This window comes from Telopea speciosissima, chromosome 6, assembly GCF_018873765.1.
Source record: "Telopea speciosissima isolate NSW1024214 ecotype Mountain lineage chromosome 6, Tspe_v1, whole genome shotgun sequence".
Classification (NCBI taxonomy): Eukaryota; Viridiplantae; Streptophyta; class Magnoliopsida; order Proteales; family Proteaceae; genus Telopea; species Telopea speciosissima.
In genome coordinates this window covers 60,672,682-60,697,826 of record NC_057921.1, presented here as the reverse complement: position 1 = coordinate 60,697,826, position 25,145 = coordinate 60,672,682, and the positions used below count along the sequence as shown (strand labels likewise).

General features: G+C 39.2%; 2 protein-coding genes and 1 non-coding gene across 3 annotated transcripts; 1 reads left to right on the top strand and 2 right to left on the bottom strand.

Moving 5' to 3' along the window:
• Nucleotides 1–9,647: 9,647 nt before the first annotated feature.
• LOC122665336 (ubiquitin-related modifier 1 homolog 2-like) lies at nt 9,648–11,776 on the top strand. Its single transcript, XM_043861452.1, has 4 exons — nt 9,648–9,800; nt 10,922–10,997; nt 11,303–11,385; nt 11,589–11,776. Exons 1-4 carry the CDS (start codon nt 9,778–9,780, stop codon nt 11,704–11,706), a joined length of 300 nt encoding a protein of 99 aa, XP_043717387.1. The 5' UTR covers nt 9,648–9,777; the 3' UTR covers nt 11,707–11,776.
• A 1,197-nt stretch (nt 11,777–12,973) lies between these two features.
• Nucleotides 12,974–15,000, bottom strand: LOC122665335 (molybdenum cofactor sulfurase). The gene has a single exon (XM_043861451.1). The coding sequence runs from the start codon at nt 14,862–14,864 to the stop codon at nt 12,975–12,977; it is 1,890 nt and encodes a 629-aa protein (XP_043717386.1). The 5' UTR covers nt 14,865–15,000; the 3' UTR covers nt 12,974.
• Nucleotides 15,001–16,723: 1,723 nt separating this feature from the next.
• TRNAL-AAG lies at nt 16,724–16,804 on the bottom strand. Its single transcript has one exon. It is a non-coding gene; the product is annotated as a tRNA-Leu (tRNA).
• Nucleotides 16,805–25,145: the final 8,341 nt, after the last annotated feature.

The following is a 25,145-nucleotide window of genomic DNA, read 5'->3' as shown; positions in this document are numbered from 1 at the left end:
TTCAAATCTTAACAAGTTAAAAAGGATTTTAATTATATCCATATAGGACTTATACAAGTAGCCATCAAACCCCCTCGCAAGGGGAAGGGCTCAACGTAGCCCTCCCGCTTGCTCTCGGGGATCAAAGGTTCCCGCAATTTGATGATTCCCTTCTGGGATGATAGAAACAAGTCTTCACAAAGGCCAGTTTATTTCAATTGTTACCCGACATAAACTTATCCTTAAATGATGCAAATCTTCCGGATACCTTAAAAGTTAACATCCTTACAAGTGGTTACAAGATGAAACAAGGTTCTATACCAATTGCTATAATCCATAGAATCCAAGCAAGGCCATGAGAACTTTAAGACCCAAGGCTCTAAGAAGAACTATCAAAGGACAAACCACGTTCATAGAAACGGACTTTGTCCATTCAAGAACGATTCACCCTAAAAGTGAGTGGAAAGACATTAAGTTTCCGACAAAATGGTGTCTCCAGGCACCTTGCCCGCAGTCACTTGTTGAACCCAACGTGGCGTTGAATCTATAAACCAAGATCGGGGCGGAATGGTTACTATAACATTCCGAGGAAAGATAAACAAATAAAACCAAATCTGAAGAGTTTGAAAAACTCAGCCAAGTCCCAAGTAGAGCTTCAACCTCTAGTTCTCTAACAAGTCTCCACTTAGAAAATCAAAGGTTACAAGAACAAATAAGGTCCTTACATATTCTAGGATTACAAACTCAAATTAATAAATGTCACCCAAGGAATTTATGAACAATGATCTAACAAGTCTTCTCCTTCAAATGAACCAGCTTCACCAACTCAAACCGACATGCAACACGAAGCAAGAGTTCTTGTCATACGATGATGAAGACTATGAGATAGACAAACCCAAACTCGAATAGATTTCAATTCACCCAGAACGCGAAAAAAGAGAATGGTTTTTAGCTACTTCTCGAAAGAAAAACAACAAGAAATCAAGAACCTCTGGTATGACAAAATGAGAACCATCAAAGTAGATGTTATGTTCTTTACATATTTAGACATCTATACAAGTAATAACAACATTCCTTATCCCTTTTCAAACATCGATTGCAAGAGAAGGTGTACCACACACGAAATTCGATGACAAGACCATAGAGACAATACACCCTCCTGGTTCAAATGTTAAATTAAAAATTAACAACACAGAAATCTTGGCAACACCTTTTAGATCCATTGAAGGTGTTTCGATGGGTCCAAGAAAATTATTGAACAAACAAATTACACAAACCAAGTATTTACAAACCATAGGAAGTCAACTAATTAGAATAGAGAACTTAGTTCAAAAAGACACTCCTATTGAACCAACGTCTCTAAATCAAGCTAGTACTTCCTCAACAACAACAACAACTCTGTTCAAACCTTTCACGATTTCGAACAAGAGTTTAAAAAACTTAAATACTCAAGAAAACAGAGATCTAGTAAGCCAAATTTCCACAAGATTGCAAAATTTGATTGTCCCGATACACCTCAAAAGGAAACACAAGGAAGCTCGCTTCCAATGTGGCAAACATCCAACAAATGGCTTCCTCTGAATCATCCAGTGATGAAGAGGAGCAAGAACAAGTAAATGCTATTACTAGCCCTTACATGAACAATAACTATTATCCAAGACCAACATACCCGGATCTTCAAATTGAACAAAGAAGGGAATTTTCCAGGCAAATTACCAAAGTGGTACCATCTATGAATGGAACATAGATGGTATGTCGGTTACAATCTGCTAACAAACTCCAAGAAATGACCATGGTGAGCAATGCTCATCGGATCAAGAACATACCCGATCATGCCATACAGCGAAATAATCATTTCGGGTTTACGAGTCAACTTAAAGGTTGGTGGGATAATGTTCTCTAACCGGAAAAAGAATCCATACTAAATGCCATTCAAACTAATGAACAAGGTCTACCAATTATGATAGGAGACCAACCAAGTTGAAGATCTTTGTAAACACTCTAATTTTTAGTATAACCAAGTATTTTTAGGAGATCCCACAAGACTCAAGGATAGGTCTTCAACAATTATCAAACCTCAAATGTAAAAATTACACGATTTCAAATGGTATAAAGACACATTCATGACCAAGGTCCCGACTAGGAAGATGCAAATCTCCCCTGTTGGAAAGAAAAATTCCTTCTTCAGTTACCCAGTTTATTTTCGAAAAACTCAAACAAAAATTAAGAGAAGAAAACAATGGGAAATACCTATCAAACCCTCACCTATGGTGATCTCATAAGCCTAGTACACAAGGAAGGATTAGCCTTATGTACGATATCAAACTTAGAAAACAAATTAGAAAAGAATCAAAATCCTACAAACAAGAATTAGGGGATTAGTGAATGGTTTGGTTTCGATTCAAAAATCACCGCTCAAAAGAAACATAAAAGCCATAGGCATAACAGAAAAATAGATATTCAAGTAAGTACAAGACAAGAAAAGAACCGGATAAAAATTTAGAAAATAAATCTAGCCCAAAGAAGCAGAGACCTTACAAAAGAACTTTCCAAAAATCAAGACCAACTCAAAACACCAAGATCAAGTTGTTACAATCGTGGTAAACTGGCCACATAGCCAAATCTAGACTAGCAAAAAAGATCAACTCACTCATAATGCTGATGATACCAAAATCCAACTCTTAGCCGATTTGGGTCAAAACAGTCCGAGAGTGAAACAAAACCCAAGAAAATGAGTTAAACCAAATTGAGTCAAAGCGGATAGTGATGAAAGGCTTCTCCTTGTAATTGTAGCCAAGGAGTTTTCAAAAAATTGTGATGATTCGAATCATCAAAATCTATAAACATGATACAATCAAGTTCAGGACTTAAAACCTTTAACAAACCGAAGAATTTCTCAACTTTGTTGATCAAATCAAAGATAAACATACCAAGACTTTATACCTCCAACATGCCCAAGAACTCTTACAACAGGTCTCATCAACAAAACCCCAAACCAAGGCAACCCCTTATAACATAAAGAATATTTATAAGAAGTTTGACAAAACTCCTACTTCTTCTCAAAATCCGGATCAAGTTAAAATTGCCATTTAGAAGCTACTACAAATGATCTAAAGACGAAATAAAAATATAAAAGCGGAACATAGCAAGTTTAAAGAAGTTTCAAAAAAAATCGAATTAGAAGAAGAAGAAGACAACAGATACAAACTTTACCAAACAAGTAATGAAGATTTTGTTGATATTATTAACAAAGTCAAATGCCAACAAGTGGTATGTCAATATTACTATTGTCATATCATCACCCATAAGATCGACACTATAGCCCTGGTTGACTCAGGAGCACAAATGAATCGCATACAAGAAGGGTTAGTCCCAACCCAATATTTTGAAAAGACAACTCAAAAATTAACAGAGGAAAATGGCTCAAGACTAAACGTAAATTATAAATTATCGACGTTCACATCGCAACCAAGGAGTTTGCTTAAAACAAGTTTTCATATTAGTAAAAGACCTTAACACCGAAGTTATTCTAGGACAACCTTTCCTAGAACTCATAAAACTTTTCATTTCGGATCAAGGAATTACAACAACTATCCTAGGTAAACAAGTCCATTTCAGTTCTTTGAACAAGCAGAACAAAAGAAATAGACACTGCTCAAAACAGTAGCCATTTCGAGCGGACAACTATAAGTCAAATTCAAAGTAAACAAAAACATCTACAATATCTAAAACAAGAAGTCAACCATAGGACTATTGAACAAAAACTCCAAGAAAGAACGGTTCAAAAACAAATTTCTAATACCAAGGCCCAAATTGAGAAGGAACTCGTTGAGTTTCGATGCCTTTGGCACGACATAGGCACATTGTTCATCTTCCTATGAACCAAGCTTTTGATAAGGATATCCCTACAAAAGCCGGACCTATTCAAATGACCCAAGAACTACAAGAAGTTTGTAAAAAGAAATTCAAGACCTCCTTAATAAAAATCTAATCGGAAAAGCAAGTCACCTTGGAGTCATGCGGCTTTCTACGTTAATAAGAACGCTGAAATAGAAAGAGGAACACCGACTTGTCATAAACTACAAACCTCTAAATGAAGCATTACAATGGATTAGATATCCTATACCAAATAAAAAGAATTACTTCAAAGACTTTACCAAGCCACAATCTTCTCAAAGTTTGACCTCAAGTCCGGATATTGGCAAATCCAAATCCACAAAGAAGACCGTTACAAAACGGCTTTCACCACACCATTTGGGCATTATGAATGGAACGTAATGCCCTTTGGTTTAAAAAATGCCCTAGTGAATTCCAAAACATTATGAACGACATCCTAAACCCATACGGCGATTCTAATAGTCTATATTGATGATGTTCTAGTCTTTTCCAAATCCATTGAACAACACTTCAAACATCTTAGGAGTTTCTTCCACACCATGAAAAACAGTGGTTTAGTTCTTTCCCAGAAAAAGATGGAGTTATTCCAAACCAAGGTTAGATTCTTAGGGCATTACATTTACCAAAACCAAGTCATCCCTATAGAAAGATCTATAGCTTTTGCAGATAAATTCCCTGATCAAATCCTAGACAAAAACAATTACAGAGGTTCCTAGGAAGCCTAAATTACGCCGAGATTTCATCCCTCAAATTAGCCAATTATGTAAAGATCTTTACTCTAGGCTCAAGAAAAACCAAGCCCATGGACTTCAAACCATACAAAAGCGAGTTCAAGATATTAAAAAATTAGTCAAGGAAATCCCTTGTCTAAAACTTGCAGATCCTGCACTTTTCAAGATAGTTGAGGCGATGCCTCGAACTTGGGTGCGGAGGTATCCTTAAACAAGTCCAAGATGATAAAGAACAATTAGTCCATTTGCTTCAGGAGTTTGGAACCCACCGAAGAAAATTATAGTACCATTAAAAAAGAAATCCTTTGTAGTTCTTTGCATCCGAAATTTCAAAGCGATCTTCTAAACAAGAAATTTTTAGTAAGAGTTGATTGCGTCGAAGAAAAAACAAGTTTTGAAAAATGATGTTCAAAATATTGCTTCAAAACAGATTTTTGCAAGATGGCAAGCCCTTTTATCGAGTTTTGATTTTGACATAACTTACATAAAAGGAGAAATGAATTCTATTCCGATTTCTTGACCCGTGAATTCTTGCGGTCCTAAAACGATTTCTATTATCATGGCTCCAAAGGAGCCCCCAAACCAAGCATAAAATCAAAGGGTTCCTATGCCAAACCTACTTCTTCAAATCAACTAATCAAAATGTCCCCTTCCAAAACAGAGTTGAAAGTGTTCCCTTCACCCAAGTCGTGGCTAGTCAGTCCACTCAAATAGTTCCTAACACAAGGTCATCTCAATGACTCTCTAGACCAAGCTCCTCCACAACAGTGTCCAAACCAGCTTTCTTCCCAAAACTTACCCAAGAGTCAGATATCCTCAAACAAGCCCATCAAGACATTTTTGCCCTTGATGACCGATTCACTAAAGGCCGCAACACGCGTGGAAGTAGCAAGAAGGGCTTTTTCCAAGGTTGGGATTTCTATTCCCAAATAGTTCAAAAAGTCAAGAATTCTATGAGTTCATCCTAGTTGATACGATTCTATACGTATCAAACAAAATTCGACAAAATTGATCCTAGTCCGTTACCCATACTTGATAACCATTTTACAAATTATCGATTCAAAAGATTGGGGTACACATCCCTCTCTACAAAGAGGTTCTCTCAAAACTACACCCAGGAATACCACTATTTTGACTACATGGATGCTTGGCACCATGCTTTCCTGTTCAAAATAGCAAGAACCAACATTCCTGGTTCTTTTGTTTCGACTTCAAGTTCTCCACCCAATTCCAAATTGGTTCCCTCGTTGGTGGGCCGCCTTTGGGCCAATTAGTGACATTTTGCCGGATCAAGTGTTCGATGCTTTAAGCATTTATTGCCAAGACACCGAACAAATTCCGAACAACCGATCTCCGAGGTTCTTCATCCATTGCCGTCGGCTTGGATCGTTTATTGGGAGTATGCAATTGGACAATCCGAAGGCCCCGATTGCTCTTACCCCTTTTCTACAAAGAAACTTCGTAGTCAAGTGGTGGGACAAGTGTGATCCGAGAAGGTGTACCCGAGGCCCTTACTCAATCCCTCACAAAGCCAAAACTCAAGCGGCCCTCATCAAGGATCTGACAAATCCAAGAATGATGACGCCTCAAGCTAAAAGCCAAACAGCGAGATCGAGGCCCGGTGGCGCCCTCGATCTCAAGAAGAAAAAGAAGAAACCGGTTCAAGTGTTGGGTCCATTGACCCCACCTCCATGAAGGTCAATATGCCCAGATCCAAATGATGGGCGGACCTCATCGCCAACGCTTCTCTTCAACAAGGTCCACCAGGAAGGTCCGTAAGCCAAACATCAAAAAGAGTGGGCCTTTAAGCCCATGGGTTAGTCTCCAAACCCCGATATTGGAGAATCGTCACCATGACGACATCATAAAAATGGCTCGACAAATGACACGTGGTGTATCAAAAGTCGTGTCCGTCACTATCTCTGGTCCTAGATAGTCAAGCCACCACCTGGGCCCATTCAAATACGGTGAACCATCTAAACCAAACCAATGAGGAAAAAAGAGTGTTCGACACGTGGAATGCCTCGGTGCGGTTTTTGAAGCTTTTTCAAAGATTCCAAGTTCTACCTACAAAGTGGTGAATAGTAAAATTGACTTTTTCTTGTAGCACTACGGACCAAAACTCGCTTTCGCGCCTCTGCCTCCAAAGTCAAGACTCGGGCCCACGCCCACTTGCTTCTACGCTCTACCAAAGATGCCTTCAAGATAAGGTTTGCTTTCGTGGAAAAGTAAAGCGATCAAAGCCTCCAAAGCTCTTTAAGACCCCTCTTCTTCTCCATAGAGAAGGAGGAGAATCTCTGAAGAGAAAAATAGAAAGCACGCAGCATTTGTAGCTCGACTCTTCAAGTTCTTACACCAAGTTACTTCAAGCATTTTTAATTTTATTTCTTCAAGTGTAACTTCAAGTTTATTTCATCAAGTGTTCTTCAAGTCAGAACTAAGTTCCATCAAGTGTTCGTCAAGTCTCAGTAATCGTAAGTTTAAGCCTTTATCTCGAGCTTCAAGTTTCCTTCAAGTAAACCCGTAAGTGAATAGTTATCTTCAAGCTTTCTTCAAGAGTCCGTATATCAAGAGTGTAATTCAAATTCTCCAAGTAATATAAAATTCAAGATTTTATCTTTTATCTTCAAATATTGGCCTCATCGCTTCAAGCAATGAAGGCTACCCCGAAAATGGTAGACCGCCGAGGTTACCCCTCCGAGTGCCACGACCGGCCCAAATTAAGGGCATGCAGACCTAGCTAAGCACACACAAGTTTTATTTCACGACCTCTTTCAAGTTTTCACTTGCATATTTATTTCATTCTGCATATTTTATTTGGTATCCTGAGAAACCTACTATATATATATATATATATATATATATATATATATATTTATAACCAAAACAGGATTTAAAAGATGAGTAGAACAAGATATCATATGGCAAAGTTTTCATGCACGATTGTGCATGGTCAGCACGACCAGCATTGAATGCAGTTTGATTGGCATAAATGCATATTCGAAATGATACAAACAAACATCCTTCCCCCCACCCCCTATTTGACGTAGTCGATTAGAGGATCTACTGTGTACAAATACCTTCCTCGTAACGAAGATTTCCCAGAGTCATAGATGGTCCTCATGATGCATAAGACAGTTCTCCTATTTCTTCAAGTCTATTCAAAATTTTATGGATTTATATATCCCATTGATAAAGATCTATTGAGTTCTTATTGAATTCCTGAAACCTCGGCTTCTTGAGTACTACCTGCAATTCCATAATCCTTGTGCACAGAGATAATTTGATGATTAGATTTAAGTGGGGGGGGGGGTTTAGGTTCAGATCTTTTTCCCATTTGAATATGCTACATTATCAGTTTTTTTTTTTTTTTTTAACAAGTAGGTTTCTATACTGGAACAGCTCGTATGAAATAAGCTGTGATGGTACAAATACAAAGGATGCAGAACTGATCTAATTTTGGAACTAATGAAGAGTTTTTATTTTGATTAACGAACTAATCAATAGTTCAGTACTGGTTATATCATATCAAAAGACTAGATCCTTGACTGTTTTTTGGTTATGAACTTATAAGACTAAGGGACCCAACAACCCATAACCTAAATAGAAAAGTTACAAGAAAGGAATAAATGTCACTCTGTTTCCGACTTGAGATTGCACAAACAACATCTATCCTCAGCCTTCAGTATGGTTTTTAATTTTGCCCTTGTAGGAAGCCCTTCAATGATAATTTTCTACAGAAATAACTAAAATTTTGGATGAATCTTCAACTTTCAAAGAGATTTGGTTGTTAAAATTCTGGACTTGGAGGTTGGTGCAACTACTGATATGTTCCAAATCTAAGAGCCTCGAAGACATTTATAATTTTTATTCAATATGGATGAAGATGTAAAATATTTGGCTTTTTAAAACCTGAGCCCAGAGCTTAGAGGGTTGCATGAGCAAGTGCCATCCAAATTTAAGAAGGCGAGCTCTCTTGTGGATATGGCTTCGTCTAATTCCTGGACCATCTAAAACTTTGGTTTACAAATAGATGACCAAGAAGTGAGAGTGATTCCTTTTCCAGAATTTCTTGTTTTATGACTTTATCTCTCCAAAAATTTGCATTTATTATAAAAAGATTTGGGAAAGAGAAAACAAGACATATAGGTGGGAATGGAGCCTAAAAATTATTTGAAGTTGAGTTTTTCTTAACTCAACAGAACCAATTGAAGCCACCAAGGTTTTAGTTCATGATATTGGCCGCCACCAATACCAATGTTTATCGATATATATCGGTTGATTCCAGTAAAAAAATCATTTGTTGACTGAAAAGGATTTTTTGGTTGCATCGGCCGATACAATATCGATACCTAAATCCAAGGAGGGAACCCCACCCTTATCTGAATATATTACATGGAATCTTAGGCATTAGAAACTACATAAAACAACAAATTCTGTGAGCTTCATGAGTTTATAGCCCGGTTAAGTGTTTTAAAAATAATTCCTATCTGGGTTCCCCGTGCACAATATTCCATCTGATTTGTCCGGATAGGGGAATGAGTAACCCTTGATGCCGTTTATGTGAGGTTAGCAAGGATGTGGATCCTCTGGTGCCACCTGCCCGTGCTGGGGCATGCGGCCTCACAGGGGTGAAATGACCGTCTGAGAACCCTACCTGGGTGGGGTCCATGCCTTACCTGTGTGGCCGCCAAGGCAGGCGGCAGCAGAGGATCCCGATTGGGTTAGCAAAGTCCTCAAGGTTTTAATAGACATGTGGTCGCAGGGTTTAAAGACCCGGCCGATTCCAATCCAGATTAGATTGGGATTAGACTGAATTGGTCTGAATTGACCCCGGAATCGGCCTGTAATTCTACTAAAACAGTTTTGCAAGTATCAATCCGATCTGGATCGGCCAGAATTCGGATTAGCCGATCTGATCCAATCCGATGCTTAAATCCCTGGTGCAGATACGAACTCTACACCATTGGTCTCACTCCCTACTCCCCGAGTCCCTCCATTCTACACATCGTCAGTCGTCACTCTCCTCTCTATGCTCTAAATTACTTTTCCTTTATCTCTCATCATCAACAGTGTCAACTTAGGGTTTCTGGACTGTTAGAAAATAATTCGATCGAAGAGGAGAACACGGCTGGGGCTTTCCGTCCTGAGGCTAGGAATTTTTGGAGATATGCAACTCACTCTCGAGTTCGGGTAAAGTTTTCCTCTTTATTTTTAGCCCTAACTATCTCTCAGTGCCCGCGCGCCCGCGCGAGCATCTGCATCAGTACTTCTTGGATCCTTGCATTCTGTATGTTTTTTTTGTGGTTTATGTTTATCCCTTAATTATGGATTATGGTTTCTATATTTGTTTTTGTTGTTTGAAACTACTGTAAATATATTTGTTCAAAACACCATGAATGGCGCGGAAAATTTCCTCTTTTGGCTGGTACTTACAAATTCCAAATATGAGTTCACAAGGAACATAGCCAGTGCGCTAGAAATCCTTGGGCTGATGTAAATGAGTCAAATTACTCCTAAACATCTCGAAGATGCTAATCTCACGGATTCTAATTTGGTGTCGTAACAGTTGTCTTCCTTCTCCACCCCTGCCCGTCATCTGGGTGGATCTCCACTGAAATATTTGATATTATACAACTTGATAGGGGTTTGCTGATAAGAGGAAAAGTGGATGCTTGTTCGTTCGAACCATGTGGTGTTTAATGATACATAATAAAATATGTTACTCTTTGGATTCACCTTCCTTAGCTAGGGAATCAGAAAAAGAGTTGGTTGTACCTGGCTTTCACTGGAATGAGATATTCTGATTTCTTTGATTAGCTTAAAGATTTAAGATTGCCAGATAACATGAGAGGGCCTCCATGGGCCTGGATCCCACGAAATCATCCATCTTGTAAGTCTTTGATTCAACTTTGACAATCAGTTGTGACAATTGAATAGTGTGAATGTAGATCCTAATCCATAGATAAGAAAGTATTAAAATTAAGGTAAAATTCTTGGTCACACATGATGTAATAGCTGCTAATGGCCTTTTCACTCCGCAAAGTGGTTACAATAACATAGAGTAAGTGTCTTAGGTCAAACAGCATCATATGCTTCTATTTATTGTATTAGCGGCTGTTCTAAACACAATTGTCTTTATAAATTTATGGGCTCATAAGTCATTTATTTATTATTTATGAATTTCTTTTTCTGGTATTAATGTTGATTGGTTCTATGGTTTTTAGCCCCTTTTAGTTATTAATATTGCTGTTATTGTTAACTTGTCGATGTTCTTTTACACATGATTGTAATTGTATGATTCTTCTGCACAGTGGTGGACTTGAGCTTCTTTGTCAGTCAGTTAAGATACATAATGTTGATGCTGATATGTCAGCTGGTGAAGAGAAGGTGATAATCTTTCCTTTTTTTTTTTTTTTTAATAATTTTTTTCCCAAATGGATGGTGCAAGTGTTGCTTGCTGTGTGGTTTAATACCCCCCCCCCCCCCTTCATCTATTGGTGTGTTTATTTTTTGGGCTTGTCTACTTAAAGCCTTAAGCTATGTGCCTTTTTGAATAAATTTTGCCCAAACAGATGATGCAAGTGTTGCTTGCTGTGTGGTTTAATACCCCCTTCATCTATTTATGTCTTTATTTTTTGGGCCTGTTTACTTAAAGCCTTAAACTATATGCCTTTCTGACTTGTTCTTGTCAGATTACAATGAGAAACTTGCTGTCTTGGGTTCGTACCAATTTGATCAAGGAGAGGCCTGAAATGTTCATGAAAGGAGATACCGTGTAAGTTCTGGAGAACTTCTGAATTTATTCATAGTTAAATTGAAGTGAAGATTGACTGTGATACAGTCAGATTGAGTCCTTTTGTTCTTTTTATAGTGGTGTCCTATCTCTCCTAGTTTTCTTTCTTTTTTGGTACTTGCATTGTTTTAGTTTCTTTTGATGGAATGGAGTTTTTGTTTTTCTTTTTATGCCATTATGTGCAGGAGACCTGGTGTTCTAGTCCTCATTAATGATTGCGATTGGGAGTTAAGTGGTCAGCTTGATACACCCTTAGAGGAGAAGGATGTGGTGGTTTTTATTTCGACATTGCATGGAGGATGATATCTTTATCCTTTAAGGATGTAGTCTCTTGCTAATTATGCTACTACTGTTTGATAACAACCTCCTCCCCTTCGAAAAAAAAAGGGGAAAAAAGAAAAGAAAAGAAAAGAAAAGGGAGGAGGGAAGAGGTGATGTGAATCATTCTCTAGTATTAAGGTCTGTCTGATTTCTTTTTGCCAGTTGCATTTATCATATTGGATTATTTAGAAGAACTAATGTTATACTGTTTCTTTAGCATTGTCACCTCTGTAACAATTTTTATTATGTCTAGTGGCATAGTATTTCTGTTGTTTGCAGTCTCAAAATACATTTTGTTTGGGAACAGATTTATTCAGAGCGCATGAGATAAAAATGTGGCAGAGAGCCCCAAAGTATGTGCCTTAAAAAAATATTACTAGCGACATTTGATAAAAGCATTCGTCTGTTTGTAACCGAGAATGCGAATGATACTTTTTTGGTCCTTGTCTTCGTTATGATCTTCATCCCTCCCTAGCCTAAGGAGAGGTTTCAGTTTCGTTCTCCATCTCCGGTGGAAGAGGCAAAAGTAGAGAAAGAAGACGGTGACTCAGACGAGGAAGCCAAGTTGATTGAGATCAACACTAGGATTTTTGCGTAGTTTGCAGATTGCCAGTATGTTGCAGTCAAGTCTGCCGGAGTCTGTCATACTAGAATGTCCACAACCCACATAGAACCAGATCCTCGCCTGCCAAAAAGGAAAAATGGACAGCAATCAAGGGGCTGGGTCAACCTCCGATGACCTGAAAAGCCAACTGCTACCAATTGAAGACCCATGGTTACGCCGGACCTCCATTATTAGTCTTAACCACAACTATTCGGACTCTTGGAACCGCTCCTGCTTTTCCATCAGGCTCTACATGGAGCTGGGCGTGCCCATGCCCAACACGAACTGGGATATACTGGTGGTGCTGGTGTGGGTGATCTTGTGGTGGCTCACCCAGGGAGTACTGATATTGCCTCCATATCCCCTCACTTCCTCTTTCTCTTCCTCTTCCCACTCTTCGGGATTGCTTTCCCCAGTGATATGGCCCAGACATACATGGACGATTTCATCGCTCCCGTCCTCGGCAGTTTCATTCTCGCTCTCCCAAACACTAACATCCACCGATAACTTGCCTTACAAGTGATGTGGCCAAGGGTAAAGAAAAGAGATTACAAAAATATGTTGAAACCAACTCGGTTACAGACATATTTACCCTTTAAGAAATAGTACAATTGGTGTAGAAATTTTGCCGATCTGAATTCTTGCTTTAAACTTCAATAGTCTTCTGATTGAGAGTTGTGTATCTCCACCGCTCCTTCACAACAAAATCTGCATCAAGGAACTGAGCTATAAAACCCCAAAGCCTGTAGATATCCTCAAAATTGACCAAGAAACCCACTGCAGCCGTGACCACAGTTATTCCCATATCGACTCTCTCTTTCCTCCTTTTGCTTGCCTCTTCTGTTGTTTCAAGGTTTCTTGTCTCCAAGACACTTTCCTTCTCTTCCTCGTACTTGTCTGAGAACCATATGTTGTGGAGGAATCCACAACTGATAGAAATATTGCTTCGGTCTCCAAGCTTCTGTACGAGCACAGGTTCAACCTTCTCCCCTTTCCAATCAAACACATTGAACGCTAGCGCAGGTCCCCTGTTGAATTTTATCTTTGGACCATAGATTCTGACGAGTGGAAGTCCCTGCTCTGGATATGGATGCCGGAGGTTTATCAATGCGTTCACCAACCAATTGGTCAAGTGTCTTGCTCTACTAGTGATGATCGTTAGCCCCAAAGAATCCGCATGATCTAAATACTCACAGTTGATTTCGGAGCTCTTCTTGCCTGTACCAGTGGTATTGGTCTCTGTATTTCCATGTTTCAACAAATCAATGGGCTTATCTAATTCCTCAATTTCGGATGAGAAGGGTTGTTCCATATGTGGTTCTGAGGCGTCACCATGTTCGACTCTTTCCAACTCATTAAGCTTAGATTTTTCTTGGGTCTCTGGGTGATTATCGGAATCATCAGTGGGTAATTGAGAAAGGTTATTTGCTGGGACAAGAGTGACGATTCCTAAGCTGCTTCTAGCCGTGGTCGATGCCTCCAAGACCGAAGCACTTGATCTCTTGATAAATAGACAACCAAATCCCGATGGGTTCTCCCCAAAAACCTTGAAGAAGGAGCAGATAAGGAAATCTGGCCTGAAGAGAGAGAGGCCCAATGAGTCCATATCCTTGGGTCCTAAAGCACAAGCGTCAAGCAAGACGTGCCACCCATTCTCCTGTGCCAAACTCATCCAGTGATACGAGTATCGCCTGCCAGTCATCCTCGATTGGAGAGGGAACACGAACAGTCCCCTTTTCCTCTTCTTCTTCCCCTTACCGACAATCAAATTCGTCAGTTTTTTAGGGTGAATCCTCAGGCTCGGCCATGAGAACTTGGCTGACATGACTTGGGCTCCTCGCTTCTGGGAGTTATCAATCATGACTCGAACACCCTCGCTGTTGTAGTCGTAAACTGTAAGGAGGCTGCTCTTGGATTGGAAAGGATAAGATTCTGCCAGTAGCTTAAAAGCTGATTCCCTGTTGGCCGTGAAAACCATGTGATAATCAGTTTCAGAGAGATTGAGAAAATCCATGATTCTCTTCTTAATCCTGGATTCAAATTCCGATCCTTTGCCTCTGTTTAGTATCTGAGAATGCAGACTTGTGGGCTTGTAGGAGATGTCGAAGAATGGGAATTGAAGACTGTTGGGTGATAGAGTAGGAGAAGAAGAAGGTGTTGAGCTGGGAATTTGTTGCTGGGAATAGGAGAAGAGGCCAAGACCGATGTAGTCGAAGCAGACATGGTTGTAGAGCGAGAGATGGAAGTAGTGTTGAGCTCGGATTTGGTCGATTTCATGGGTGTGGGAGTAGAGTGGATAAGCTGTGGTGAAGCGAGAGAGAGCATCAGACAATGAAGGGAGGGATTCATGGTTGGTGAATTGGGTGTTTGGGAAGAGAGAAGCGGCTGTGGCAGCATCAAAGTCGTAATGAGAAGCAGCAACTGTGTTGATTGATTTAAAAGTGGGCTTGGGGGTGTCTGAGAAGCTGAGTGAAGGGGCTGAAAAGCAGCCATGGAAGCAGGCTTCCTGGCTTTCTCTAATGGAATGTGAATGCATATCTCCTCTAATATTTCTTCACTTGCTCTGTTTCTGCTTTTGATATTCTTTCTTTAGCTTCCATTCAATCAATCTCCATTCATGATTTCTGGGCATGTGGTTTGAACTCTGAACTGTGAACGCCTTAAAGACTACACAAACCTGTCATTATCTTCCAGTGACAAACTCAAGAACGGCGTTGCTTCAACGAGAAACCAAATGATGAAATCCCATGTTCATCTTGTAATAGTAGCAAAACTTCATGGTCACACTCAAAAGTAAAATTGGGTTTTCTACTGTGTTGAAGACTTGTTGATTAAATTGACGATGAGATGAAGATGAGAAGATACATGGACAGAGCAGCATCGTCGATGGAATTAGAACAGGACCACAGATTTGGGAGTTAGAAAGTTGAAACGTTCCTCACTTTTGGGAGTCTTGGGGTTCAATGATTAGGAAATAGAATTGAATAGATTCCTTCTAAATGATTCATAGTTTCAGGGAATTTTTAGATCAGTCATTCTTTGCCATGGAATGTTCGGAATAAATCTCACATCCACTAACTTTGAAGTCTGAAGTCTTAGATGCTTTCATATGCCAGTTGATGCCATATTTTTTCCCCCTTTATCCAAGATCGTGTAGTATTTTTGTGACCATGAAACGAAAAATCTCACCCCTATTGGATGCCCATGTGCGCACCTCTTTGTCACCCACTTTGGGGTTGGAGTATCAATTTGAACTTAAAGTCAGAAAATGACTTGGGAACAAGAAATTCGCCTTCCTATTTAAGTTGGGAAAAAGATAGGAGGACTTGGGAGTGAATAAGACAAATATTTAGGTATACGGTATACCTAAGGTAGAAAAAAGGATTTACCAAAAAAAAAAAAAAGGTAGAAGAAAGGGGCAATTATTATCACTATCCTACACTTAGCCTATATTTATTAAAAATACCCTACTTCAAACTTCTTTTCTAAAACTACCCTGCTTTTAAACTTTTACATCTCTTTCTACCCTCATGTTTTTAAATACCCAGATTACATTTCCTTTTCACCTAGTAACCTGCTAATCTATATTAAACCTACCATTCTTCTTCTATTTTTTGTCATTAAATAGTAAAAAATGAAAGCACCCACCTGCTTCTTCTTTCCCGTTTTTTACACCATTCGTTTTTTTTTTTGTTTTTGTTTTTTCTTCACTTTTTTTATTTAATTAATTTTTTAAAGAGAGTCGATCTGTTCCATGGTTTTTGTGCATGGTATCGGATGCTTTGAAGAGAGTTGATTTGTTCCATGGTTTTAGTGCACGGTATCGGAACGGATATCGGTAACCTGCAAAATCGATACGATACTAATATGGTATCGGCCTAGATCGGTTGTATAGGACAAAATTACCCTAAATCTCCTTAAAAAATGAGTTTTCTAACCATTTTACCTCTTGTTCGTACCGTGTTATTGATACGGTATCGATGACTAGCAATACTGGTATGTATCGCCTGATACGGGCGACCATGATTTGTTCGAAGAAGAACAATGAGGTTGAAATGTTGAATAAAAAATTAATTAAATAGAAGAATTGAAGAAAAAAAAAACGGAGTAAAAAACGGGAGAGAGAAGAAGCGGGTGGGTGCTTTCAATTTTTACTACTTTAATGACAAAAATAATAAAAAAATAGAAGAAGAATAGTAGGTTAAATAGATTAGCAGGTTACTAGGTGAAAAGGAAGGGCTGTGTGGGTATTTAAAAACATGAGGGTAGAAGAAGATGTAAAAGTTTAAAACCAATGTAGTTTTAGAAAAGAAATTTAAAGTAGGGTAGTTTTAGTAAATATAGGCTAAGTGTAGGATAATGATAATAATTGGGCCTAGGAAAAAAAATATTACATGTTGAGAGTGGGATTTGAACCCACGCCCTTTCGGACCAGAACCTTAATCTGGCGCCTTAGACCAACTCGGCCATCTCAACATTATATTTTAATTAGAGTATTTATTAATATATACAAACAAATTTTATATTGCAGTTTGGTTGGACTCCTAATTTGGTGGATTTTTTTGATCTCATCATTACTATATGTTTAAAATTCCAAAACAATCTAAATTATCCAGTTTTTATGCGTAGTGTATGTACATGATCGTCCATTTTAGCCACTAGATGGAGGAGATAGAAGTGTAATTACACATCTCCCTCTCTCCTTATAAAAAGGTTGAAGGTACGATCGTATACGTATACAGATCGCGCATAACACCTTTTGCCTAATCTAAAATACCATGTCTCTATAAAAGGTTACAAAGAAGTTTAACTAGTCTAAGAAGAAAATACACCAAAAGACCAATAAGAAGTTTAGTTATTGCGTTGCCCATTTTTTTTTGTTTTCGCTCACACTTAGGGAAAGTAATTTTTCACACGTAAATATAAGGTCATCAGCCTTGTTGGCCCAACTTGTCTTGAGTCCAAACAAGGCTTGGGCTGAGATACCTTAGCCCTAAGCACAAGTAAGGGTTAGAAATTCTGGTCCTTAGTCAGGGTCGGGCCGGGTCAGGATTGAGTCCGGCCCAGCGCTGTTCTAAGTTATACTATAAAATATATATTGATATAATGTATATATTATAAACTTTAAATGTTACACACATTTTGTTATATAATATATTATATATGAAGATAATAAGTGATATAATATATTTTCACGTAGTGTTATTTGATGTAAAATTGATAATTTTTCCCCTGACCTTGTTTAGCTCATGCATTTCCCTTTCACCCCTCCTCGTGATCAGGGCTAATTAGGGACAGCCGGGCCCGACCTTAAGGGTGGGTTAGGGTTGGATTTTTTAGGCCCTAAGTCAGAGTCGGGTTGGGCCTGGGCCCAGCTAAGGGGACTCAGGGTTGTGTTAGGGTTTTAAAAAGCCCGATCCAACCCAATCCTATTGCAACCGTATATTGAAGGACTTTTATACCCGCCCTGTTAATGCTTCCGCTCCCACTCCCATTGGCTCCTTGTGTGCATGCAGGGACCACACTCCTGCACAAATAACTCTTCCCCAATTAATATTTTTAAGTAAAATCTCGTCTTTCCGTACTGATCACACCAAAAAAAAAAAATCTTTTAGGGGACAATTTTCGTACATGGCTGTGTAAGCCGTGCATGTGAGAGGGTAAGAGTTTCAAGGCATTAAAATAGGAGTGGAGTTTTATGACTTTTCTAACTCCTTGTGAGAGGGGACACGACCGTGCATGCTTGCACGGCCGTGTATGAAATCTTTGGCCTATCTTTTATGTGGCTTTTACCTAAAAACAGATATAGATTTGAGAAAAAAGAGAAAATGTGCGTCGAGTAAATAGATTTTAGAAATTTAATTACACCTGGGCTAGCCTTGACACAACAGTTAAGTTGCGCTATTGCAACCACCACTCCACTAGGTTATGGGTTCAAAACATGGAAAAAATCTCCCTGAAGCGAGGGTAAGGTTACGTACATTTGCCTATAAAGTTTTGTGGTGGAGGGACGACAGTCGTGCAAACATTGTTCTTTGGCCATGGATCCAAGTATGTCGAAACCGTTCTCCGTTATCAGATGATTGTATGTCTATTGATCTCCATGTCTTAAGAGAAAAGAAAAAATGAAATTATAAGAGAAAGAATTGTAGGTGTAAAACAAGAAATGATCTTACTGAATTATATATTGCTGATACCGATAAAATTAACCTTGTGCATGAGAAGATATATATAATTAAGCTGAAAGCAGTCGGAGGGCAACTCTCCTTTGGCGAGTCATTAATTGCTGGGAGCAAATGCCAATTATCTATATCTCTCACCATGATCATCACTTGCCAAGGAGAGCTGCCTACGACTGGTTCGCTTAGCAAAAATTAACCAAACCCCAGGACACCCTCCCTTCATGACTGAGTGAACTGGTTCATTAATCTTCTGGGTTGTGCCATATATGAACCCATAATGCGATCGATAAGCTTTATTATAGGGCAGTAATGGAGTGGTGGACATGAATAACGGAATAAGCCAGTGAAGCACTGACATATGCTTGAGGGATATTCCATTGGATATCCTTCTTCCCAGCCAAATACTCTTTCTTTTTCTCTATGTTACATTGTCTTGAAAAGCTCCCTTCTCCAATATCAATGATTCATATTCTCCATGGCATGATTTGGACCTGCTCTGTGTGTGTGTGTCTTCTTCTTTTGAAGGTGTTGCGTATTTATCCTATGTTATATTCCTTCTTGACTTTTCCCACCCCAGCTAATCCCTTGGGCCCCGCTTGTTTGACCGCGATTTAGGTGGGGTGGAAAAGTGTTGATGTGGCATTTTGTTTGTTTAACTTGGGGTGATGAACTTACAAAAGCAAGTTCGAGAATACCATTAAAAAATGTTTTGTCGATTGGCATGACGCTTGAAAATTCTATCCCTATGCTATCTAAAGTCCCACAAAAAAAAAACAAAAAAACAAAAAAGACTTTGGTTTCTATTCATAGGAAAATTAACAATCCCTCCTTTGTTTCCCAACCCGCTACACTGTGAGACCCAGTCTTACAACATTCCCACCACATTCTTTCCATCAAACAAATAGGGACTTTAGAGTTACTTGTTATAGCCCATTGTTATATTTGATATAAGAAATTCTCACCCTCATCCAGAGAGTAGTATCTTGCTTATATCAAGATACTCTGGGGTGGCATAGATAGTAACTTCTAGGCATTTGCAATTTAACATTAATCTAGTTAGTTTATATTCTTTACAGTCAGATTCCAATAATTAAGAAAATGGAACAATTTGTTATCATCAAAGTGGTGAACTAAGAAGTTGTAACCTTTTTTTAATATTTGCCCCTTATTTTATTCTCAAAAATGTCTAATAAAGGTATAAAAACGGGGATGAATTTTTGCTGCTACACTTGTGGCAGGAATGTTCCTGCTACAAGGTTGGCAGCCAAGGAAATGGAATCTTAAAGGGTATTTTAGAAAATACTAAAACCTAGGAGGGTATTTGTGAACCCAAAGGGAAAGTAAATTATTTCATTTCCTTGGCTGCTAGTCTTGTAGCAGGAACATTCCTATGTGTAGTAGCAAATTTTTCCCCCTAAAAAAGGGGTTTCAAAAAATTTGAAAAATTATTTAATGCACCATTTAATGCATTTTTTATATGAAATGACAGGATTTACTCTCATTGAAAAAGAAATGTTATACTAAATGGGCAAAAAGGTAAGGTAAAAATTTTGTTGTAAGTTTATAACCCCCTTAGAAAATTAGGGGACATGTTTTCTATCAAATCTGCTAAGTTATTTAATTTTAGGAATTTTTTATATACTAATTAAAAGCTGGTAATTAGAATTAATAACTTATATTTTAAAAGTTGGTGTAGTAAAATATGGTTTATAGAACTATCAATTAGAGAGAATGATAATCTTAATTAAGTGGGCTAATTTTTTCTTCATATGGTCCATTAAGGGACCCTATATGGTATAAATATCTCAAGTGACACTTAAGTTGTTAATATTTTCCCCTTATTTTTATTTTTTCCATGAATATGCTTTCAATGTCACCATCTATCCATTTAATATATAACCAGAAAAAAAATCTATCCATTTAATAAATCTCAGTTCAAAGGCATTTATCATGTGATAGTATGAAGCTTTCAAAAAAATGAGCGAAAGTCAAATTTAGTTAGCATATATTTTTAGTTTAACAACTAATATACAACTTTTTATTCAAGAAAATATTAATAAAAGCAAAGTTGACGGTTCCTCTATAACCCTCGATCGTTGCAGGGATTTTTTTTTTTTGGTGGAGGGGGAGAGAGAGGGTTTTTTTTTTTTGTGGGAGAGGGGGGGGGGGAGAGAGAGAGAGAGAGAGAGAGCAAAATTAAGAAATTCAAATGATTTTTTGTAACTATAGATTTTATAGCTCATGAGTTTTCAAACAATTTAAATTGGTTTCTGTTTTTGGTGAAATATTTGCAAAATAGTAACAAAGCACATACTATTTTGCAAATTATTGATTTTTTTTTAACAAGTTATGCGAAATATTGATGAGGTCCAATTAAAACTTAATCTCCTAAACCATTCATTTATGATAAATAATGTTGTAAATGATTGAGTTTCCCTTCACTCATAGTATTGAAGAGAGAACCTCTTAATACACAAGATCTGATCTTTCGATTGGATTCATAAAAAGACATTTTTGACCTTCATAAAAAGAGACATGAGTTAATGATGATATTCACTATTCTAGGAGTTTAATCATAGCTTCAAATCACCTTGGATTAACTCTTCACATTTTTTTTTTTTTTGGTAAAGAACCTTGATTATGAAAGAGACGGATACAGCAAGCTAGAAATTCCAGTTGGAACATCGAAGCAAGGATCAGAAATAGGCCAAACAATCCTATCTGCGACAGATTGAGCCCTCCTGGCAAGGGTATCCGCTAAACCATTAGCAGCCCTTGGAATAAAAGAGAAAATACAAGCATCAAAATACGTAGAAAGATGCCTAATATCCTCCACAATTGGCCTTACACACAAGGCCGGATTCTTCCCTCTGTTGTTTAAGAAAGAGATAATCTCCTGACTGTCAATTTCCACAAGGAGATTCAAGAAACCTTCCGAGATAGCTTCTAGAAGACCTTCTCTAATTGCCAAGGCCTCTCCAACTAAGATATCCAAGAGAACAACTGGGCTAGAAACCGCAAAGCATACTTGACCGTTGTGGTTGCGAAACAGGAAGCCAATACCACTGTTGCCTTTCTCTGGACTATAGGAGGCATCACAGTTTAGTTTCATAACACCTTCTGGAGGAGGTTGCCAACTCGGAGTTAGAGCCCTCCCATTTGCAAAAATACCCCTTTCCACTGGTTGTATAGGGCTACAGGACAGGTTAGTCGAAAGTTGGAATTCCTCAAAAGCATTTTGGGCTCTGCTAATGACATCTACTGGGGACCAAACCTTTCCTGCAAAGAGTCTATCATTTCGAGCTCGCCAAATGAACCAAAGAAGAAAAGAACATAGGGAAACAATTTCCACAGCTACCTTCTTCCCCATTCGAGAAAACGCCACCCAACCTTCAAACCACTTGGAGAGAGAGATCTCCTCAGACCTAGGTAACACATACGTTAGACTGCTGCCGAACCAAACAGCCCTAGCGAAGGGGCAGTCAAGTAGAATATGAGCAATAGTCTCAGATTCGCCTCCACACTGTTGACAAAGAGAATCCACCATGATGTTTCGCTTATTCAAAGCTACCCCCGACGCAAGACCATCAGCGCAGGCTCTCCACATGAAAGATCTAATTTTTGGAAGAGTATGGCACTTCCAGATGGACTTCCACACCATCCTAGGGACACTCCTCCAACCCGAGGGGTTCTCATTCACTGATGTAGGGTTCTTCTCAGCAAACCAAGCATTACATAACAGGCGATAAGCACTCTTAACCGTAAAGACCCCATCCTTTGTGCAGCCCCAGACCCACTGGTCTTCCTTTGGAAACAAGGGGAGTTGAATACAATAGATAGCAGTATAGTCCTCCGGATGGATGTATTGTTCAATCAGCGGTTTATTCCAACGTCTCTTGTCCACATCAATAAGGTCTCGTACAAGATAAAAGGGGCAGTCTTGGAGGGGGGGTGTTGCAGTTCACCACTTGGTAGATGAGGCAGCCATTTATCACCCCAAATCTTTATATCATTCCCCGTTTCCACACTCCAATGTAACCCAGCTTCAAGCACTTTCCGGCCCTCTAATATACTCCTCCATGCCCACGGCGGAGAATTTCCAAGGCGGGCCTCCATAAAGCTGCAGATTGGAAAATATATTGCTTTCATGAATTTCGCCCAAGCCAAATTAGGATCCTTCCAAATCTTCCATGCTACCTTGGCCAGGAGAGCCTTATTATGCAGAGATGGGTCCCTCATGCCCAAACCTCCTTCCTCCTTCTATTGACAAAGACGAAGCCATGAGATCCAATGTAGCCTCTTCCTGTCCGAACCATCGCTCCAAAAGAAGTCTGCTGCTGCCATACGCAAGTGAGAGTGGTGGGACGCCAGAAGCTTGAAATGAGAATAAGCATAACTAGGGAGGGTGAGTGCCACAGATTTCAGCATAACCTCCTTACCTACATGTGACAGAATCCGCTGCTTTCAACCACCAAACTTCTTATCTGCCTTTTCTAATATGTCCTTGAAGAGAGCTGCTTTAGAGAGGCCAAAGGAAGTGGGAAGACCCAGATACTTGGATGGGCCCTTGGCATAGGACACCTTAAGAACCCTTGAGAACCATCTCTTGAACTTAATGTGTACGTTAGGGCTAAAAGAGAGGGTGGACTTCTTAAGATTCACCGCCTGACCACTTGCTTGACAATACACATCCAAGCAGTTCTTCAAATTACATACTTTTTCCAACTTCATTTTAGAGAACAGCAGACAGTTGTTTGCAAACAGGAGGTGAGTAATTGGGGAGGTCCTGTTTCAAACCTTAATACCTTTGAGGAGATCAGTAGACTCTGCTTGAGATATAAGAGAGCTCAAGGCTTGTGAACATAAAATAAATAAAGCTGGCAACAGGGGATCACCTTGGCGAATCCCCCTAGAGGGTCTCACAGTGCCACGAATCCCACATTAATTATTAATTTGTAGGTCACCGATTGAATGCAAGACAACACCAGCCGGACCCAGAAATCAGAGAAACCGAGTCTAAGGAGCAACTTTTCAAGAAAAATCCACTCCTCCCGGTCGTAAGCCTTCCTCATATCTAGTTTCAGAGCCAAAAACTTCTGTTTCCCTTTCTTCTTCTTGTTCACATAATTGAAGAGTTCATGGGCCAAGAAGATGTTGTCAAAGATTGACCGTCCAGGGATGAAAGCAGATTGGGAGGGCGAGATAACATTGTCCAAAACTCCTTGCAGCCTGTTAGCTACGATCTTGGTCACCACCTTAACTACAACCGCACAAAGACTCATAGGTCTATAGTGATCTGCAGACTCTGGGTTAGCACATTTGGAAACCAAGCAAAGATAAGTGGTATTACAAGAGACAGGTAAGTTACCACTTTCAAACACAGAATAAACAAAAGCAAATAAATTTTTCTGTGTCAAATCCCAATACTTTTGAAAAAATGCCGGTGGAAGACCATCAAGTCCAGGGGCCTTAAGGGGTGCCATGGCAAACAAAGCTGACTTCATCTCCTCCACGGTTGGTGTAGCACATAACATGTTATTTATTTCTTCAGAAATCTTAGGTTGGATGGAATCCAATACAGCCTGCAACGAAGCCGCATCAACCCCTTCAGAATTAAAAATGTCGACATAGTACTCCTTAATGGTAGCATATATCTCCTTCTCATCTTGAATCCATCCTCCATCCTCTTTTTTTAAATTTAAAATCCGATTTTTACTACGCCGCTGGTTAGTAGATAGGTGGAAAAACCTTGTATTCCTATCACCCCCTTGAAGCCACTCCACTCTAGATTTTTGCTTCCACATTTCATCCTCTCTTTGTAATTCCTCGTTGAGAAGAACCATCAGCTGTCTCTCCTTTTGTTGGCTAGCATCAGTTATATCTCCTGCCTGAATATCCTCAAGATCATGTAGAAGATGAGCAATCTTTGTCTGCACATGACCAAAGACTTGCTTATTCCACTTACCAAAAACCTTCTTACAGTTCTCCATCTTGTGGTAAAGGATGGGTACATTAGCATCTGCATCTCCCACCGGAGTCAACCAGGCCACATTAGCTGTGTTCTTACAATCTGGGTGTCTAAACCACATGGACTCAAATCTAAAAGGTCTGTGGCCTTTAAACTTTCCACCACAAGTATCAACAATCAGTGGGGCGTGGTCTGAGTTCTGCATAGATTTAACGAAAACAACCGTGTCAGGAAAAGAGCTCCTCCAAGAAAAATTAGCTAAAGCCCTATCAAGCTTTATCCTGATATTGGCAGAGCCTTGTCATCTGTTGTTCCAAGTGAAAGTTGGGCCATTAGACCCTAAGTCAATAAGCCCACACTCATCCACCATATGTCTAAAGGGACTGATATCATGCAAACCCACCATATTCCCACCTTTTTTTTCCCACCAGGACAAAACTGAATTGAAGTCACCATAAACAATCCAGTCTGATTGTCTTCCATTCCCCCAAAGATATGACCTGGTTCCATACTTCCTGACGATTTTCAAGTACCGGGCTACCATAGACCGAGGTCATATAGAATTCTCCACCATTATCCATTTTAACACTTGAGTCAGTCAGGTTTGCAAGTAAAACATCTACCTGCACACCAGTCCTCCAAAGCAGAGCCAAGCCTCTCGAGGCCC

What these genes read in the sequence shown, in the direction of transcription:
- LOC122665336 (XM_043861452.1), top strand. Translation starts at nt 9,778, where the DNA reads ATGCAACTCACTCTCGAGTTCGG. An exon ending in TGTCAGCTGGTGAAGAGAAG is followed by an intron (nt 10,998 to 11,302) that starts GTGATAATCTTT and finishes TGTTCTTGTCAG; the next exon opens with ATTACAATGAGAAACTTGCT. An exon ending in TTCATGAAAGGAGATACCGT is followed by an intron (nt 11,386 to 11,588) that starts GTAAGTTCTGGA and finishes CATTATGTGCAG; the next exon opens with GAGACCTGGTGTTCTAGTCC.
- LOC122665335 (XM_043861451.1), bottom strand. Translation starts at nt 14,864, where the DNA reads ATGCATTCACATTCCATTAGAGAAAGCCAGGAAGCCTGCTTCCATGGC.